Raw genomic sequence first — 20397 nt, 5'->3', positions numbered from 1 at the left:
GCCTTTATTTGCAAGCAATTTGCGCCGCGCGGATCCCGCTGCAAAAAATCTGAAAATAATGCCGCCGTATTAATCATATCCCTCCGCCCTTATCCTTCTTCGTCCGCCGCTTCTGTTCTCTCCCCACCGAGGACCGCGCGGTCCGTTCCTCCTCGTCCGTGCTGCACCGACATACTTACGCGCCTTACGCCCCCCGTCTTCGCGTATTTACGACCAAAAAATTCTGTATCCGTGAGCTGTCCGGACCACGGAATTCAGCGCACTGTTTATTGCGGCTACATGCGAAATTCTTGCACAGTCCTCGTTGCGTCTCGACGACGATCCTCGGTCTCATCGCACGCCTTTATTCGCGTCTGGTCGCGTCGGCCGCTCTTCGTTTCGCACGCTCTTCTCGGCTCCATCGAACTCGGAGCTCCCTTTGCGAGCCGACAGCCTTGTCGACATGCGTGGCCGTCGCAATTATTTATCCACGTTGAAGTTCTTGCGTGAAATAATTTACATTGATTGTTTAGGAAAGGGTATACTTGCGACAAAGAATTTCTGCGAAAAAACTTGCCGACGGAGTCTGCCTACAATCCACAAAATTATATTGATCCGTTATCGATACATACAAGTTTCATTTATAAAATAGGAGTTATTTCTAGATGATGGTATACGAGAGTCGAGAAAACTATGTACAAAAGAACGTCCGTTTCATCGGTTCCGACGATACAGATGCCGTGGGGGATGGCACTCCTCGATAGGGTTGATTCTCGGAAAGCCGTCGGTAACCTGATTTCGCCGTGACGGTTAACCGTACGGTTAAAAGGAGGGTGCGTATTTACACGAGAGGTGGGAATCACGGCAAACGAAATCGCATTCTGTTTACCAGCCAGTCGAGGTGATAATGCGACGCTCAGGAGGACTTCTTTGGCTTCTTGGCGGGCTCGAGGCCGCTTCCGTACTCGGAGGTGTTGAGCATCCTGACGTTCTTCAACGAGCGGCTGTTCGGCTGTTGGTCGCACGCAGCCCGCTGCCGTTGCCGCTTGCCGGACACCCCGTCGGGCCTGGAAATCGCACGGGCTTAATCGTCGCGTTAGCCCGAACCCGCAATTTTCGGTAATTCGACGTAAACGACGTGTGGCGAGGACAGACAGCGCGGTAATCGAAAATCGGCAAAAACCCGTGCGCTGGCCGGCCTCGCCTTCGGTGCGCGCCGAATAACACCGGCACGAGAGGGAATTCGGGCAACTGCCGTGCCGAATTTCACTCGTCCCGTGCTTTTTCTTCCGTCGATCCGTATCATTCGCTCCGTATTCTGTTCATTCACGGGATCCTTCCATTCGCTGCTGCACACCGAGTCTTCGCGGCGACCAACGCGACCGATCGCGAGCCGTCCGACGCGTTTCAATAGTTTGTACTCGTCGGCGTTCGATGTGCGATCGTCGAATTCACAAATTTAAAGAAAAAAGAAAGGAAAAATACGTGGTATTTTTATTCATTGCAAATGGTATTATCTCGAAAACACGATGCGTTGAAGGTAGAGATCCATCGGAGCCCAGGCTCGAGGAATCAAATAAGGCAAACGATGACCAAGCGTGTCCACGAGCATGCAATCGCTTTTATTCGTGTTCCGAATCGTTCGTGCAAGCACGCGTGCAAAGGCAGAAGCCATAATCGTAACCACAGAGCTCTTCCGGGGATCGAAAGGAGGTAAAGGTCCATCGGGGTTCCAGGATCGGGGAACGAAATGAAGTAAACGGTGTCCAAGCGCGTCGTCGTGCACTCAACGGCTATATTAGCGTTCGAGATCGTTCGTGCAACCACGCGTACGAAAACAGCATTCGTGATCGTAGGTAAAGAGGATTTTTCGAGATCGAAGGAAGGCAAAGGTCCATCGGACTGGCAAGATCGGGGAACAAAGTGGAGGAAACGTTGTGCAGACGCGACCACGGGCACTCGCGTTCTCGCGAGTGTTTGCACGCACACACAGAGACGGGAAACAGGCGTAATCGCACCCACAGAGGCGTACACCGCGGGTCTCTCGATTCATTGGACCGTCAGCTCGGTTCCCGCCTTTCACCCATTAAAACGGACTTGTTCTCTCGCTACGGGCGGAGGGCACCCGTCGGGTACCCGTTTCTGCGCGCCGAAAGCACGCCCATTCAAATCGCATTAAACAAGTTAATGCCGAATGCCGGGCCGCGGGCGAAGACCTGCCCGCGACCCGAGTGTCGATCAACCTTTTGATCGGCAGCGTTCATTAGCGGCCTAATGAATAGCTGTTTGAAATAAGACCGCTCTAGTCGACCAAATTATAAGGCATAAGGGATTCCGACAATGTTGTTAGGCAGAATGCCTTTCAGCGGTTTTCGCGGTGGCGCAGCCGGTTAGCAGCACTTTGATGTTCTTTCTGTCACGAAGAAACACTGAAGAACCATTCTACCTAACAATACTGGATTCGTATTATGCTCAGCATAGAATAGTACTGTGGGATGACCACTTCTATTAGCAGGAGTACGTCTATTGTACTAGAATATTACGGTCCATTATGGTCTTACGATTCGATATAATTGATTTCTTAGCGTGAAACTGATGCTACGTTATAAATCCATATACTTCGTCGATAACTTTAAGGGCCTCGCACTCTTCCAAAGAGGGGTGAAGAATGCAGAAAATTGTTGACAAATGAATGAACTGGAAGGAAGAAGTGGCGTGCACCGGCCTAGTAGAAAGGCGACAAAGCAAGAAGTCTAATCCATCGTAACGCGTCGTTGATTAAAGAGCTTTGGCTTCGCAGCGAGAGGCAAGCGATGAACAGAAAATCAGCACGATTTGTGCACGAGATTTCGACGAAGGGAGGTAGGATAAGAGGGGAATAGAATAGACGGAGCAAAAGAGACAGAGAGAGAGAGAAAGAGAGAGAGAGAGAGAGAGGGAGGGAGAGAGTGAAGGGAGGCTCGTGCTCGTCCCGTGGTTTCCGTAAATGGCGCAGCCAGGGCCGGAAGCAGCGGTCGCATCAGTCTGTTTAATAGCCGTATTGTATAATTATGAACAATGGCGAGATGGAGCGAGAGAGCCGCGGGGCGAGGCCGAGTGGTTGGAGAGAGAACAGGAGAAGCCTGGAGAAGGGCAGAAGCCAGCCGAATGCCATGTGAAATGCATACCCGGTGAGATAGAGAGCGAGAGAGAATAAGGGGAGAAAGAGAGAGGGTAGGAGCGACAAGGGGAAGACGAAGCGAGATGGCGAACAAACGAGGATGAGCACGACGATACGAGACGAGACGAGACGAGACGAGAGCCGTATGGCTTATGGCTGCCAGCCACCGTACACCACGTCCGTCCGTTCGTCGTACATGACGAATGACACAAAGCGACAGTTTTGACGTATCTAGCCTCTCTAGGAGCCACCGGAGAGCTGTCCCGCGCCGCTCTCTGTGCGATACGTGCGTGCGTTCTCCACGTGGTTGCGTCCGCCAGTTACCGTGAACCGAGGGAAACCAAGGGAAACCGGGGTAGGAAGGGAGAAATCGGGCCGCATCGCGGTTAACACGCCAAGCCACGCATGAATCCGTCATTAATACTACGAGCCAGCCGCCCGTCTCAGCGATACTCTCAAACCGTCCTCGTCCTCGTCCTCAAACTCGGGATCGTGACTTCCGGCCAGCCACGATCCTCTCTCTATCCTTCATCGATTCAAAATTCTAAGCCACTCACCGCTCGTTCGCCAGTTGATTCCTGTGCTGCTGCTGCTGCTTGGGATCGCTCTCCTTCTCCCGCAGCTTCCTGTCGATCCCGCCTATCCGCTGAGGCGTCTCTCTCAGAGCAAAACTCTTTGCGTAGTGGCCCAGGTGCAGGTCCTTCCGATTGAACGCTTCTCGCATCTCGCGAGGGTAGCTCGAATAGAAGCGCACCCAGGAAACGTACGCTGCAAATGAAATTATTATTATTTTCGGAGAAGTCTGTGCGAGCGAAAACAATCGATTTTATTAACCCTTGATAACTCGCTTCGCAATGCATCGGACTAATTGTTAGTTTCACTTACAATCGGTTGTACAACATTCTCAAATTATTTTCTCAACGGTTCTCGTTAAAAATTGAAAGGGTATAATTGCGGTGACTGGGGCTTGTTGCTTTTTTCGCAGAGCGTACCAGCCGCGTCGCGTAAATGAGGCCACGTGCGCTCCGCCGTAACGCCGTAACGCAGCCATAATCATTGGCTGCGTGTTAGGCAGCGCGCCCTTATTAATCGAGCTTCCATTAAGTTCCACGGGGCCTGGGCGCCGCGATTCTATGGGGCGGTGTGCCCCTGGCCGGGCTATTAAGAGGCATTAACGGGGGTCGAGTCAAGTGCTGTGGCTAATAGTAACCCCCTTGCGCTCGCCGCAGCGTTCTCTAGGTAGCTCTCGACTCGCCCGCCCGCCAGCCCGCCAGCCCGCCAGCCCGCCGGTCCTCGCGGGGGTGAGAACCTTGGGGGTTCCCCGATCCTGAGAGAACTTGACATGTGCCAGTGTTACTGTCATTCCGTGCGAAAAATCTACCGTGAAGTGCCCCGGTTTCTGTCCGCTCTTTTGACGGATGAAGCTACTCGAATGTAGCTCACCCTTCGCGCTCGTTCGCTATCCAACTTTTGAAAGCTACAATTATCGATGTCTGAGAGCGAGTCGACGCGGAAGAAAAACCGTTCCGAGAGTTCTCGGCCTCGTTACGGTCGTAGATTTGCCCCTCGCGGTCGCTATAGCGAAAAACAAAAGCCGCAGGTCGTACGTAAATCATTGGTGGACGCCGTCATATTATGCAACTATTCTCGTTCCCCACGAAGAAGCCGCGATTTTCGATCTCAATCCTGTTAGACTATTATTAGTAGCCAGTCCATGAGATCGGACGATTATCTTTAATTCTAGAAACTAAGCAATTGTCTATACGTAGATCGCGAAGGAACGTAATTGAAGAGATAAATGTATAGCATCCAACATTTAAAAATGATCCAGGCAAGAACGCTCTTGTTTGCAATAAGAGCCTAATTTCATTGTTCTTACAGTCTATCGTATTCTATACATTATTTCATTCGAATATAATTTAGTCGATTGCTGAGAAAAATGACGAATGTCCGAGCTTTATAAAAATTAGTGTATTCTTTTTGACTCGATTGCCGAAAGTCTAACGGTGAGAAAGTAGAGGCAGAGGTTTCGAAGTCGTGGACCATTGTCAAGAAGTCTTAAACGCCCTTAATTCCGATAATTCACGCGGCAGACCTTATGACCCGACATTTTCCGGCTGGATTTCCGTCTGCCTTCCATCCCGAGACCGCGTCTCTTCCTTGCGGAAAGAACCTCGCGGAGATTTTTCTCTCGCGTCCCCCGGCGTCGTCGCCGCCGCCTCAAAAGGGAGAAATGTTTTTCTCCATTTAGCACATAAATCAGCGGCGGGGGTGGTATCTCTCCGCGGGAACGCGGAGCGAGGCGACGCCGAGGGGGTGTAAGAGTGGGTCGCGTGGGGCGGCATTGTTCCTAAGTGATGTAACTGCGTCTTATTGTATTTGTATCCTGTATCGCATTGTTAAGAGTCTCTCGCCACAAAGCGTAAGTGGTTTTGGCGGAAGCCGCATTCAGTGGTTGGATTGTGTCGGCCACCCCCTCGGAGGGTGTATAACCGGTGTACACTATGTTCGATCCAACTCGAGCTAAGGCCGATTCTCTCTCCGAAAACGTTCCTCCGTTCGCGAATTATACCCCCGGTCGGAATCGCGACCAACATTTCAAGCTGTAATTTTATTCCAATAAATGTTTAACGCGAGGAATAGATTGACTAAATCAAAGTAATATTCTCTATCTCTGTAAAAGAAAGATAATTTACATCTATCCTATGTCTAGATTTATCGTAATAGCCAACAATTGACAACGTAAGTAAAGTTCTACTTGGAATATTGTGTTTGAAATCTTTTTAACGAATCTAACGCGTTGTTGTGATATAAGCAGTTCGAATATGACCCAAAATTACAATTTTCGAGAAAAAAGGAAAAGAAGAATATCTAACGACCATGGCTCGAGCAACTCAGAAAAATTAGAGTCGAAAGCAGGGGTCCTGTTTGGGCAACCCGAGTAGGCTCATACACCCCGTATAAGAGCAGAGTGGACGGGTCTCTTAGGTCAGCGGTAGGGGTCGAATACCAGGGGGTTGTTCCATGGAGTTGCGTCCGCTATTGAGGGCTGTTCGGATCTATTGGGGTGATAATGTTACGAATTAGCGAGATTTCCACTTCCCCGCACTGGCCCGCCCCTCCGTCGGTCGGGAATTAAATAAATTCTCGGGGGTAGAATGGGGGGAATTACGTGGCTATAGAGAGTCCCATGGTTTCTTTTTTAAGGGAATCTACCTTTCGAGGTGATCTTTGTATCGGTGTTAACAAATCTGGCGGGAGCCGATCGATTCGAATATCTTATCCATGTTTCTTTCCCGATCGCCTCCGTTTCCGCGCGGTGTACACAGCCAGCCCCCGACGGGAGGGGCGGGGTGAGTTAGTGCAGCCGGATCGTCGGGCGACGATTAATCTATCAATCACCCGGAGCACGTAGAGGAACGGTCAAGTGGTTAACTGTGTACCGTCACTCAAATCTGGAGCGGCTAAGCGCTCAAAAACCGTGGCTAACCTTCGTGTAAAGCCAGCCTTGACGCGGGACAACCTGCGAAACTCCGAAACCTCTTAGAAAGATTTATGGTCTTTATTTTACGTTTCGAGAATGGATCGGTCCGGCCGTGGATCTTTGTGGAAAATAAAAATTGTCCGCCGCTTCCTTTATCCGATAATAATTTCCCGAATGAAATTCTCCGAAGCATCCAGCCAATTTTGTCGAATGAATAACATCATCTAGCTGGGGCTAATCACGGAGATAGAACGAATGTTACAGGGAACTCCCCTAGAACGGGAGTGGAACGATCGTGTCCTAATGGATTTATTATTGCAGCAAATAAATTCGGTGGCCCAACGACCCTAATAGGGCGGCCGTGGCACGGCAAACAAGATCATCCTTCCTCGTCCATAGAGTATGTAAATATCGGAGCGGCGAACGAGAACCGAGACAGAGTGAAGGCTCTCGAACGCGAGCGTATGGGGTTACTTTATATGCGAGTGGGGTGGCCCGCTGGAATTGGCTTACCGCTACCACCCCGAAGTCAGCTCGCTTTCGTTCCGATCCAACTGAATCGGAATGGGCGCCGCTCCCTCATCCTTCGCTAAATTTCATGAGTACTTTGTGTTTCAACGGGAGAGCTGCCGCTCGGAATCGCGTTAACCGGAAGACCGTAAAGCTGATCCGGCTTTCTATTAAACCGCTGCCTCGCGAACCTAGTCGTTGTTACATCGAGCACTGCGATTTTCATGCTATCCCCCTTTCTTTCATCGGCAACGCATCGACGGCAGTTCGATTTTTTCCTCGCTCTTTACAAAAGAACTCGACACTTTTATACATGCATTTATTTGCCCTACCAATTTTACGTTCCTCTCGGCGGACGATCTTGGAATTCGTAGTCCTGCTATTCTCGGATGAAACGTTGAGTTTCGTGCCTATATTCTTCAGTGTTTGACATCTTCAGGATTTGTACAGAAATCTAGGATTTTTGATAGCGTTCGAAGATGCGAAACGCGTCCTCGAGATCGAAAGAAAATGATTAACATCGACGTACGATTAGATCGCACTTACCCTTCACCGCTGCGCCGCGAAGCTTCGATTCCTCGAGCACCAAGCTCTCGAACTCGTTCTGCAACGCTATCGCTGCACCATGAGCAGAGTTGTGCTTGCACAGGGGAGTCAGAAGCTTGCCGAGCACGTCGTCCATGCTCTCCTGCTTGATTCGAATGCGCCTGGACTCGAGCATTCGGACGAACTCGATCTCTGGCGGAGTCAGGAAGATCGTCGCCGATCCGGAGGAACCGGCTCGCGCTGTTCTGCCGATTCGGTGCACGTAATCCCTCGCCGAGATCGGACCCGTGTACTGCACCACGCCATCCACCTTCGGCAGGTCCAATCCCCTGGCTGCCACGTCCTGGAAGAACAGAAATAATCCATGTCGCGTCACGACCCCATCGAATCCTGCGACGATTCTAATCGACGCTGCCAAATCGTTCGTGTTCACATCATTTCTCTTAATTCGTCATATTATCGCAACAACAGGGATTCGAATTTTTGCAAAGTTAGTCGTTGCTAAATCAACAAGTCGCTATTATACAATCTCGAATGTTTCGTTTAACAATGAAAGTGGTAAATTGGTCCCCGTAAGAATCCTATCTTTTTTTAAAACGATCGACTCGATCGCGCGAACTAGTTCTCGATCGGCACTAGTTCATATGATCCGCGTTCGGTGCGCGGATCCGACGCAGCGTTCAGACCGATCGTCGAGGAGAGAGCGCGCGCGATCCAGCCAGGTACAAATGTCTTACAAACCGCGCGTCGATTTCTTGTTTTGTACAAAGGTGAATGCGCGCGGCTGGCAGCGGGCGCCCGCTGCGGGACCCCAACGGCGAACGTTTGAGCACGGCCCTGATTTCCTTGCGTTCGGTTAACCAATGATTTACCGAACCGAGCACATCGAGGTTCTGCTTGACGGCCCTGGAGACTAATCCCGGACCACCAGTGGGGGGCGGCGTCCTGGCCCCGAAAATTCTTTCGCGGCACGATACGGACGCGTCTCGACTTCTATGTTTCCTTTTCGTCGCCTCCTTTCTTTTTTATTGAATTAATTCGACGCCGGTCTACGACGCCAAGGTCCGGCCGCCGAGGCGGGGGAGCACGAGACGTATAAACGGATATCGACGGGACGATGCATTCTTTCTTCCCGTGCGCCGAATCGCATACTCGTCGCAGACCAAAGTGACGCAAGCGGCGAGGTCTTCTCTACAACGAAGAAGACGTATCGACGTTTGCTTATTAATAAATTCGTTTTCCTTTCGTTGCCTCTACAAACGAAAACAAAATCACACCTTTATTCTTTATTTCTACGATAGAATCTTGCAACATCAAAATCCATTTGATATAAGCCGCGCGCATTCGATACTTTACACAGCTCTGTCTGCGGTAATCCATATGCAACACGATTTATCTCCGAGCGTTCGAGTCCCCGCTATTGTCTTGCCCTTTTTAGAAGGCGATACACAATAGCCATTTTTAGTGGCTTGTAATTCTATCGTTGATCGATCGTGCTGAAACAAGTTGGCGGCACTACCGAACGCAGCTACATACATTTCAGAAGCAGCATCGCTGCGGTACGTTCTTTCTTCGAACGATTCGAGACTACTTCATCGAATCTCTGCTCGATGAAATATATCGAGGGCCGTTTCATTGACCGGTAACACGCGCGATAACGTCCTCGTCGCGGGCATGGAAAATACGCGAATACGATCGATTCGCTCGATTGTCTTAGCCTCCCGGAGAAAACGATCGCAGGATGGATCATTTGGCGCGAAGCGAAACACGCAGGAGGTGCAATCGACCGTCCCTGGATCGCGGCCGCGTACCTCGGAATCGGTCGGCGATAATTTCCAGGGTATAATGGATCGTCGACTAGGAGCAGGTCCGATTAGGATTTACCGAAAAAGATCTCTCGATAATGCTCCGGCCGTCGGGCAACGCCCACGCGTGATCTTACGGAACAAGCAGCGCAGTTGCCACCGGCGCGATATAATGTAACGAGAACAGGGACGAGGAGCGATCGATGGCAGCGATTAAGACAAACGATCGTTTAGGGGAGAGAGGCCGCGATCGTGGCCCGGAGGATCGAGAACGGATCGTCCGCTCAAAACATCTCACTCGGGCCATAGATCACCCCGTGGATCCGGATCCACCACCGCTGAGAGCCGCGGAACATTCCATCCGCGGGGGCTCTACGTGAGTTTTCAACGTGGAAATTAATAACGCTGCCATAGAATCTCCGTGCAAGTGACGCCGGTGAAATGTGGCCGGCTGCCATCGTTGCTCATGCCCCGAAGACAATCTCTGCCACGCCGAAATTTCACCGAAACTTATCGGCCATTCGGAATCACGTCAAAGAACATTTCTTTTGTCGGCGCTTATAAACTTCCCGGGAGGCTCGTTACGATCGAGACACGAATTCTGACGCTTTCGATTATCCTATTCTCGCTTATTCGATTCTCTCGTTCGATCTAACACGAATACGACCGGGGAATTTCAATTTAGACGAATCGTTTCTAGGTTGAAATGCGCCTACGCGCGTTTCACCGTTCGAGAATAAATCTTGCTTCTAACATAGCATTCCTACCAGCCTCCCAGCCGGTTCAACGACGATTTCCAACCACGTTAGATGTTCCACATTGTGGAAGTTAGCAATTTCGATGATAATTTCTTCTTTCGCTTTCGTCGAATCGCGCCGATAATTAAAAGTATTCGTTAATTTTGACCAAGCTTCGCATCTGAAATGCCTTCGCAACTTTCGATTGAATATTTTCATGGATCCTGCAGAAGCCGTCGTTAAGTTTTCGCGAGAATAAATAACGCGATTGCATCGTACAGACGAAGAGCAAGTAACGAGGATATAATTGGCGAGCCGGCCGACGGTGATCCTAGCAGTGGAACGTTTAACTTTGTCCGAGCGTGCGCGACTACCTGAAAGAACTTCAAGTTCGATTTTTATCTCTGAATCTCCTCGATTCGACGTGGGCCGTTCGAAACGCTCGCGTGTTCCTTAATCCGGCCATTCAGGGAACAGGTTGGCAATTAAACGGGCATCGGAGAAACAGGAAAACCCATGGCGAGTCACCGTGAAACACGTGTCAGGTCGACGGCGCCGGTCGCCTGATTAAAACGAATTAATCCTCCCCGCGAGCAAAGGTGTCACTCGTTGCGTGTCGCAGAGTATGAATTTTCGACTGGGCCCTGGATATCCTGTGGTCGCGGCGCTGGCATGCGAGCCTCGCGTTAACCGACCGGGAAGCGATAATGTTAATAACAATCGGTTTAATCATCGCTATTATTTTATTATTGAATCGCTCGCGGGAGCGTTATCTCGCGGCGCGATCGAACGCTTTCGCCGAGCCGAGCGCCGCCGGTAGCTGCGCGCGATCACCGACTATCGTTTCTGGATCTCGAGCAGTCGAATTTTCTTCCTTCCGTAATTAAGTAATTACGGAGATCCGACATTTTCAACAAATGGCGTGGAAAGAATGAGAACCGTACTACAACTAGTATTTTAATCGTTCGAGGAAGAGGATTTTTAGAAACTGTTGATCTCCGCCGATGAAATCCGAAATCGAGGCGCTCGGATCTCACTCGGTGATCGTGCGCCTCCGACGATTAAGTTGTTGGACTATAAATCCTGATGGGATACCGGTGAAATAAATTTTGAAAAAATGAAGGATCGGCCACCGAAAAGGCTCGGATTTGAACGGAGCGAGAGAGCCTCGATTAGGCTGGATCGCGAGGTTTGAATCGGCGCGGCGCGGCGCGGCGCGGCGCGGCGCGGCGCGGCACTCGATCGGTTTCAGAGTAATTAGCAAACGAAAGAGAGCGGTTCTTGCGTAATTGCACGATGCAGGAAGCGGTCTGCTTTCATGCGGACGTGCACCAAAATTAGAGTAGGATCGCGAGAGGTAGTTGCAAGGCCCGGAGGCGTTGCCCGGCGGGATTCCTCCGGTTGGTAGCGGTATCGTTATTGTTAAGCATTCGCTATTTTACAAGTAGAAAACAATTAAAGAAGGGGCTGGCGCATAACGGGCGAGCAATCATAATTATACTCGTTACGAAGGCCTCATGCGCGCGCATAATTTTTAACCTCCGGACGCAGCGTGGGTCCAGAGATATTAAATTCCGCCCTGAAAGAATAAGCCACGGGGTAATTTACTGCTCAGGGAGTGCCGTCGGCTATCCCCGGCTTTTCTTCTGTTCTTTCCTTCTCTTTGGCCTCTTCTCTCTTCCCTCCTCTCTTCGCTCCGCTCTGCACTACTCTGCTCCGCACCAGGCCCCTTCATACTAATTCCCGCTCTCGAGCGAACAGTGTCATCGCTTTCATGCGGCGTTACACGATCCTCTCTCGCCCGCCCCCGCAACAACAATTGAACAACGGATTTCGTCCGCAAAAAGCTCACCGTGCAGAGGAGCACGCCGCTTCTCGCCTGCCGGAACGTTTTGAACACCTCCGTGCGATCCTTTTGCGTCATGCTGCCGTGAAGCTTGAAGAATTCGACGTCCACCAGAGGATCCGAGTCCTCGTCCTCCTCGTCGACCGGTTTGCCCAGCACCGAGGACAGAATTTCCGTGTGATAATCGACCATATCCTGCGTCGCCATGAACACCAGCGTCTTGTGCTGGCCGTGACTCTGCAAAATACACAAACGTCCCCTATTCGATTCTCGAAATGTCAAAGACCCATTTAAAAGACATAGCTAGGCAACTATCTATAAATTTCTTCTCAAAAAATAGACAACTAGCTTATTTAAAATTACATACGTATATCAAAAAGTGTACTTATAATGTCTAAAAATTCTTGTAAAGATACTAAATAGCCTCGTCTCTTAAACAACTGTCTCATCTGAACATACATTGAATAAGCAATAGCAATTTTGCTTCTCTGAAATACTAAAAATTGAACGAGCAACAGAAAACTGCAAAAGGAAAACGTTCCTTTCACACAGTTCAAGGTAGCAGCGTTATTTACCTGGCACTTGCCGGCGATGTAGGCGCTTAGGGTCACCATCCTCAGCTTAGGCGGAGTAACAATGTAAGTTTGCACCACGCTTTGGGGAACCACCAGATCCTCGTTGATTCCGCTGGTCGCGTCGCCAGTCAATCTCAAATTTTCCTGCGCAGCATCCACGAACACCGGTTTTTCCATCGCGAGACCTGCTAATTTCTCCACGGCCTGAGTCAAGGTAGCCGAAAGCAAGATCGTCTGTCTCCTAGACTGATTATCGACAACTCCTTCATCTTTCTCATCGTCGTCATCTTTTGGTAAAACCTTTTTCTGATTCATCTTTTTCAATTTAATAAACGGTTCGTCCTCGTTGGAATCGTCTTCGCTGCTGGAATGATATCCTCGTCCTTGATTACCAGGTTCATTAACGTCGTCTTCGGGTTCAGGTTCTTTCTGCACCTCCTGCGAAACGTCTAACTTCTGGTCCATGTCCTCGATTTCTTCCTCCGAGAACACTTTCTTCGTATTTTGTCGCAACATCTTCATTGCGTCGTAATCCGTATTCTCGTTTGGTGTGGACACCTTTAGAGCACTTACTATTCTGAAAGAAATGTTAGTACCACCCTCTATGATCCTACGTTTTTCAATCTGAACAAAATGTATGTTGAATAATTATAGAATGAATCGTGCCGCGCTAATTTTGAAGAGGACATACCCCGATATATCTTTCTCATAACCCATGTCGAACATTCGATCGGCCTCGTCCAAAACGAAATACTTGACGTCCCCCAGCTTCAAGGCAGCAGTTCTTTGAATATGGTCTAACAATCTGCCAGGTGTGCCTACCAAGATATTACACCCCTTTCTCAGTCTAGCTTTCTCCGCTTTCCTTTTTTCACCTCCTGCCAAGTATCCTGGCACGATCCACGTGAACGGCTAAAATTATAGATGAAAATAATTGAGCCGTCATCCCGCATTTGACGCACCAAACAACAATATTAAACTTACTTTGATTAATTTCAAGAAACACTCGTACGTTTGTAGAGCCAGTTCCCTGGTTGGCACAACTACGAGAGCTTTCATGCCACTGTTTCTATTTAATTTGGGCCTGATCTTGTGCAAGAATTCTACTATAGGTAAAGCATAGGCTAGGGTCTTCCCAGAACCTGTTTGCGACCTGACTAAAATGTCCTTACCAGAAAGTATTCGAGGAATTGCTTTCTGCTGTACTATAGTCATCTCTGTTATGTCCATATTTTGTTCCAAGTTGGAGATGGTGAAGGGATGGATATTTAAGTCTCTAAAAGTTGTTCCTGCAAATACTGGTTCATTTATTGGCTTTACAAGCCTTTGACCAATATTTGGTATGTCTGGATTGTGACCAAAGAGGGAAGACACTTTCCCGGTGGTCCTGTGAAAAGCATTTGCTCCTTTCTCATCCGTGTGAAATTTACTCGTGGAAGCTTCTACATTTTTCTTCTTCCCCTTCTTTTCTTTATTTATCATAGATATTGATTTGTTTGATTCTTTAAGCTTCCTCTTCTTTTTGATGCCTATTTTTTCTATTGTGGACAAAGACTCTTCGAGTTCCTCTAATTTAGACTTCTTCTTTGGAACCGCATCATCATTTGAATCCACTTTTTTTAATGATCCCATGAAAGTAATTTCAGCATTCCCAGATTCTCCTTGTTTAGAAAATATGCTAGAAAGAGATTTCTTTGTTTCTGTCTCTTTAATGGGCCTTTTCCTTGCTAATATCGTTTTACCAAAGTTCTCTTTTGTAATTTTGGCAAAGGATATAACGGGTGTTTTGTATGGGTCGCTATCCTTATCGGACAATGGCTTATTCGTTTCTCCATCTTTGCTATTATCATTCAATGATGCTTTCCTTACTTTCTGGTCAGACCTTTTTTGCTCGACATCTTTGCGTGTTACCTCAAACGTTACTTTCTTCTGAACTTTATTCTTTTTTAAAGACTGTTTATCAGAAACAGTTCCTTTCAACTTTCTGGCAACAATGGCAGACAAAGACTTCTGTTTAACACGCTTCTGAGAGCCAGTAGGTATTGTACTCGCAGATTTAGATTTTACTTTACTTTCAACCGTAGGATTGCTCTTCTTTTTCTTATTATTTTGTGCTTTCATTAATCTAAGAATAGAGTCGTCGTTGTTTCCAATGCTCTGTGTACAAAGGATTCAAGAATGATGGGCTTTTGTAAATTTCTAAAACTGTTAACAGTGGAGGAATGCAACTCAATAAATTTTTGCAACATTGCATACTGTCAAAGAATTTGACTTAAGCCTACCGAGGTGTATAATAATCAAAACTAAAGATGAAAGCTACTTCACAATGATGATCGTATAATAATTCACTTTCAAAGGATATCAAAATTAATGGGGACAAAAATGAAAATGGAGTCGGGGCCTCGCTGAAAGAGAAAGCGGGCCCTTTTCCAAATTTTTCGAACAGGATCGTACATGATTTCGTAAAAATCAACAGGCGATCTATTCTAAGCATAAATCTTAAATTGTAGATTACTTTTGTATACAATTGATTACTTATCTCATAGTTTTCATAAAAAAACCGCCATGCAAAGTATGTTTGCCAATCGAAATGTCACTTACCATGTGTGCAGCAGGCTCCGCGGAGATATTCAAAGAAATATCCATGTCTTGCACAGTCATCGTTTAGCCAATATTTCCCACGTTTCCCAGACGTCTGTTTTCTTAATTGAAACACTTTTTCGCCACAAACTCAAACGAATTAATGAAAAATGCCGAAAGGAACACGAGAACTAACCTACAAGCACATGTATTAATCGCGCGCTGCCACCGAATTGCCACGGCCGGTAGTGCGCATGCGTCGCCGAAAGCGCGCTGGTTTCGAGGCTAACGTTGAAACTGCACGCGTTTGCCTACCAATTAACGATTGCAAAAACGCGATAAACGAACAGTTTTTATCAAGTTTGCAACGGAGCGCGTTTCCTCTGGCATAGTATCTTCTCCGAGCGATTACCACAGTATTATCGAGGAGCCGATAATCAAACGTGACGGCATTAAGCGCGCCGTTGCGCCGTCGATCACGATCGATCGACGCAATCGTTGGTACGCCGCGACGATGTCCTAACCGGGATTTATCGTTACACCGAATAATCGGCACTGTTCGCCGAGCCAAGCCGGTGCTCGATCGCTGCGACTTTGATCCGCGTGTGTTTACCATGCGTGTTTACATTTTTTCCGCTAAGTGAACCGTTCGCGGAAATCCTGAGCAATCGGCACGCGTTCCCGCATTTTCTATCGGTGATCCATCGTATTCTGATAAAACCGCGATTAACCATGACCAAGCTTTGCTGCATAGGCTACTCCTTGGCGGCCAGGATCATTGGCACGTACACCATGGTGAGTGACGAACCGATCTCATAATTGCCACGTTAAACCGGTTACAAGATGCATTCAACGATTTAATTATTCGATAAACTTATTTGCTTTGCTAAATAACAAGCGATGATTTTGTTGATCGGACCTTGAGCTGTCCCTATTGCGTTTGTAAGAAATAATACAGACCCGTTTCGTTCGTAAATTTGACTCGATTCGATCGAACTTGACGCTAGTTTCGCAAAACAGCAAAATCAACTAGGCTTGTTCCTTCGAGAAAGCATATAGTTTATTCGAATGTTTTGCGACTCGTATCATCAATTTGTCAAATGTAGTTTGGCAGAAATGTAAATTAAAAAATTTGTCGAACGTGTCAGAATGCGCGTTTGTCGTGGAAAGATTCCTGCTATTTCAATTATTGGCGATGAATGGAAACAATCGATCTTCTTTCGCAGAATCTCATAGATAAAAACTCTTTAGACATGTCTCCAGAAAATGACAAATTGAAATTGATAATGCAACGTTATTTATTTTTGATCGAAAAGCAATTTGCCCAAGCGAATCGGAAGGATTTATTCCGAATGTTCGATGGTACGATTATTGCAGCTGTAAAGATGTTACAAAGTTCTAGAGGCATTCTAAAAGACTTCGGAGAGTGAAAATATCGGGTGTTAATACGTATCACACGATCGCAAGCTCTTCTGTCAAAGACCTGCGAATAGACCAGTTATTGCCTTTCAGTCGACTTCGATCCTGATAATCAACGTGCTAATGAGCGACTACTTCTCGAGATCGACAGACGACAGTTTCTTCGATTCGGTGTCGAATTGGTCCCTGCTGGGCCTGAACTGGATGCAGATCCTGGGAAACCTGCACGTGGAAAAGAAAGGTGAGCAGAAGGACCCGTGCGAACTGTGAAACGAAATTTGTGCAACGGCGAGAGGTCCGTTGCGTTCGCTAATTGGCAACTAAATATTCGTAGCGGAAACGGCAGTGGTGTTCCTACTTTTGTACGCGATTTTGTTCTTGCTGGCCAGCGCGTATCTCGCCTTGGGATCGATCTCGGTGAGTATGCGACTTTACAGTTCGGCGGAAACACGTTCGAAATCGTTTAACGTCGCCTCTGAAACGAAGAAACGTTCCGCATAATCATAGCGGAGCAAGTTGAACGAGGATAGAACGACCGCGAGGAGTTGGTGGGGTGTGGTCGAGGGGAAGAGAGCGCCGTGTATCGAAAATGAATGAATCGCGGAGGCTTCTTTATTCGTGGAACGTATTTTCGGCACGTAGCAACCTTGCTTAAACTCGCTAACGATCTCGCTAACTTCCGTGTACGTTCGCAGAGGAGACCGAAGTGCGCCGTGCCTTGGATGTATTTGCAAATGATTAGCATAATAGATCAGTCTGTGGCGCTGGCTATTCATCTGACGCACGGGTCGCAGTACGATGTTTACGATAAATCGGTATGGTACATTCCAGCGTCCAGCATCTATCTACGTAAGTACATTAGAATTACCTGTAACGCAGGTGTACGGGTACATAGGTGCATGCCTAGCGCGCGTCTCGACTACGATTGCGAATCGATCGCGCTCCCGCGGATCTCGCAGCGGTGATTTCGCAATCGACGACGTCGAATCGCACCGAGACGAACGTTACATCGAACATGTTCTATCGCTCTGGCAGTGTTCAGCGTGTACCTCTGGATGGCGGTGCAGGTGGCTCGGAAGAAGTGGTCCTACCAGCAACAGGGCCGCAGCGGCGACGTCGACGTCATCGAGGAGACGACCCCGCCGGACGCGAACAGCGAGCCGAAGACACCGTCCTTCCTTTCGCAGAACTTTGCGATGTTCCAGTCGCCTCGGTCGGACCCGATCCTGCCGAAGTAACGATCCGGGCCAGGACAGCTATTCTTACGCGGCCAGCGAACGCGTTGCCTAATTGCCGGCGCAAATCTGCGGTCGCGCGCGATCCCAGCTCGGTTGGACTTTAACCTTGAGCGCACTTATTTCGAGTCGTCCAAGGGTCGACCGATTAAACGGCGTTCCGTCGGACTCCCGCGAGATGACGCGACCTTAAATCCGCGTATAATAACCATTGATCACTCCCGTCCTAATGGAAAGTGCGCGGAGGAACGGTCCAACTACCAGAAACGCGATGAATCTCGGCCCCGCAACGGGGAAAATGTATAATAACGCGGCCGAACTCGATAAATCAGCCCCGGGATGCGACTAATAGAGTGTATCAAATGCGACCACGGCGGAGCGTGGCTGCATAGAAAATATGAGGGATGGTTGCGTTTTACGTCGAAATACTTTTAAACTTCCGGGATTTGAATCGCGCGCAAGCATATTCCCCGCCGTGCCGGGAGGAACGCCGTCTCCTAGATGGAGGTCGATTTGTCCGAAAATGGTCGGAACTTTTCGCGAAACTCCCGAGAATAATGAATAATGATCGAGCGCGTACAATGGCCCGATAGGAGAAGTCGCCGGCGCACCGATTTATTTCGGCTGCTTGGCCTGGGATCGTTCGCCTCCCGGTTATATTGGGAGTACGGGATCGCTTCCAGCGTACGCGATTAGAATCTTTGCAACATTAGATCATCGTCAACTATTTTGCAATTTCTTTTCTCCCGGAAGATTCGAGTCGGAGCGCGACCTTCTTCTTGCACCCCGGAATCTCTGCGTATTTTTCTGTTTCCTCTCTTTTACGAAATGGCTGAATCGAAATCGTCTCTCGATGCATAGTTTCCGCGATGGTCTCTAGGTTTCAGATAATGAAAGGCACCAAAAATTGCGTCCGAAAGTGGACTATGATGTCAGGTTCGAGATAATGAGACGAACCGAGGATTATCTCAAGAGTCGCGATAACGATGCTAAATATCGTTGACCTCTGTACAACATTTTTACTGCCAATCTACGTTGGATTTTCAAAACATGTTTTACACAAGGTGCCTCGTCCTTTTCTCTAGCTTAAGCGGCGAATGTGGTCGGAAAAATTAGTGCCCCGTTAAGAAGCTTTCGATTCAAGCATTTTCTACAAAATGAGCAACAGAGAAATACTCGAAGAATCCTCAGGACTTGTAACATTTGAAGGTAACGCGTTTCATGTTTTTCCTAAAGCACGTACTTTCCGAAGAGAAAATTGCAGAATGCGACGGAACGCCCTGAAAGTGATTGACCGAGCAAACCGTGCCGTAGTTATGATTTTATAGGAAGTTTTTGGTCAACCGTTTGCGATCGGCTACAATTCGCAACGCACAAGATTTCTAATCAAAAGTTTTAGCGAGGAAGCTGACGGACGGACGAAACGAAAAAGGACGATTTGCCATTTACTTTTGATTTTAGAAGCGATACGGGTACAGTAGCCAATCGCAACGGGTCGATCTACAATACAATAGTACCGTAAGGTGTTCGAACGAGAATTGTAAGGTTCGCGGTAACTGGATCGATCGCGGTGTCACGAGATAAGACATCGATCGTTTCCACGATTAAGCTTGTATGTTTCATGTAATGTAAATACGGAGTCGTAAGTGCGAAGATGGTCGGCGCGTAGCAGGTTCTCGACGACAACGTGTACAAATTTGACGCTCGCGGGAAAAGTTCCGTAAGCTCTTCGCTGAACGATACGGCTGTGAACACGAAGGACAGACACGGAGGGGTTCGCGACGTGGTTGGTTGGCGGTGCTTTTAAAAAGAACTGAGCGAGCCAATTTGTAGGCTGTCGCAAACTTTTAAAACACTAGTTGACAGCCGCCCCCGCCTCCTCTCGACGCTCTCGTCCTGAAGGATTCCGAGCTCCGACGAACGAACGTCTCTCTCGTGGTGGAGCACCGGTCGTCGACGAGGACTGCGACGACGACGACGACGACGACGACGACGACGACGACGACGACGACGAACGCGACGGAAACTCACCCCACCGTGTCGCGGGAGCCGATGGATTGTAAAATAAAACTAACTTGGCTCTTTCGTGGCTCGAGGACGGAGTACCGGGCGAAATCTTATTCCCTCGGGTCTCTTTTATTTTCGCGTACCCCTTTTTTTCCGGCCGCAATCACGAAAAACCGGGGATGGCCGGATACGAGACGGAGAAGTTTCCGAGAAACTCGCCGCAAAATTGTTGGAGCTTTGAACCGGATCGTGTAAGTTTTAATTGTTCCTCGAATAAACGGAAATCTGTGGTCTATTCACGATTTTTCACCTCCGAAGCTAAACTAGTTTTACGTGTATCCGCCGACTAAGAAGTGAACCGCGGCCGCGCCGCGCACGCATGGCCCACATAAAACGTGGCCGAACCGTAATTAATCTTCCTGTATGACACCTCGGTTGGTTACAGGGCAGGGCCTGCCAGGAGCCGGAACACAACATCCCACTTAAGCTCGACGCCAAGGGAAACAATTAATAC

At 48.5% G+C, this 20397-nt stretch overlaps 2 protein-coding genes across 2 annotated transcripts; one reads left to right on the top strand and one right to left on the bottom strand.

Annotated features, from left to right (window-relative positions):
• Window positions 1-573: 573 nt before the first annotated feature.
• Window positions 574-15383, bottom strand: LOC144474056 (ATP-dependent DNA helicase DDX31). The gene is made up of 8 exons (XM_078188523.1): window positions 15244-15383; window positions 13627-14799; window positions 13334-13554; window positions 12643-13219; window positions 12074-12304; window positions 7680-8022; window positions 3697-3907; window positions 574-1046 (listed from the first exon to the last, which is right to left on the bottom strand). Exons 1-8 carry the CDS (start codon window positions 15301-15303, stop codon window positions 896-898), a joined length of 2967 nt encoding a protein of 988 aa, XP_078044649.1. The 5' UTR covers window positions 15304-15383; the 3' UTR covers window positions 574-895.
• A 423-nt stretch (window positions 15384-15806) lies between these two features.
• LOC144474057 (uncharacterized) lies at window positions 15807-20178 on the top strand. Its single transcript, XM_078188524.1, has 5 exons — window positions 15807-16017; window positions 16735-16882; window positions 16976-17058; window positions 17337-17490; window positions 17677-20178. The coding sequence occupies exons 1-5, from the start codon at window positions 15955-15957 to the stop codon at window positions 17877-17879; spliced, it is 651 nt and encodes a 216-aa protein (XP_078044650.1). The 5' UTR covers window positions 15807-15954; the 3' UTR covers window positions 17880-20178.
• Window positions 20179-20397: the final 219 nt, after the last annotated feature.

Source organism: Augochlora pura, chromosome 8, assembly GCF_028453695.1.
Source record: "Augochlora pura isolate Apur16 chromosome 8, APUR_v2.2.1, whole genome shotgun sequence".
Taxonomy (NCBI): domain Eukaryota; kingdom Metazoa; phylum Arthropoda; class Insecta; order Hymenoptera; family Halictidae; genus Augochlora; species Augochlora pura.
Note: the sequence above shows the minus strand (reverse complement) of the source record. Positions and strands in the feature narration are given on the sequence as shown.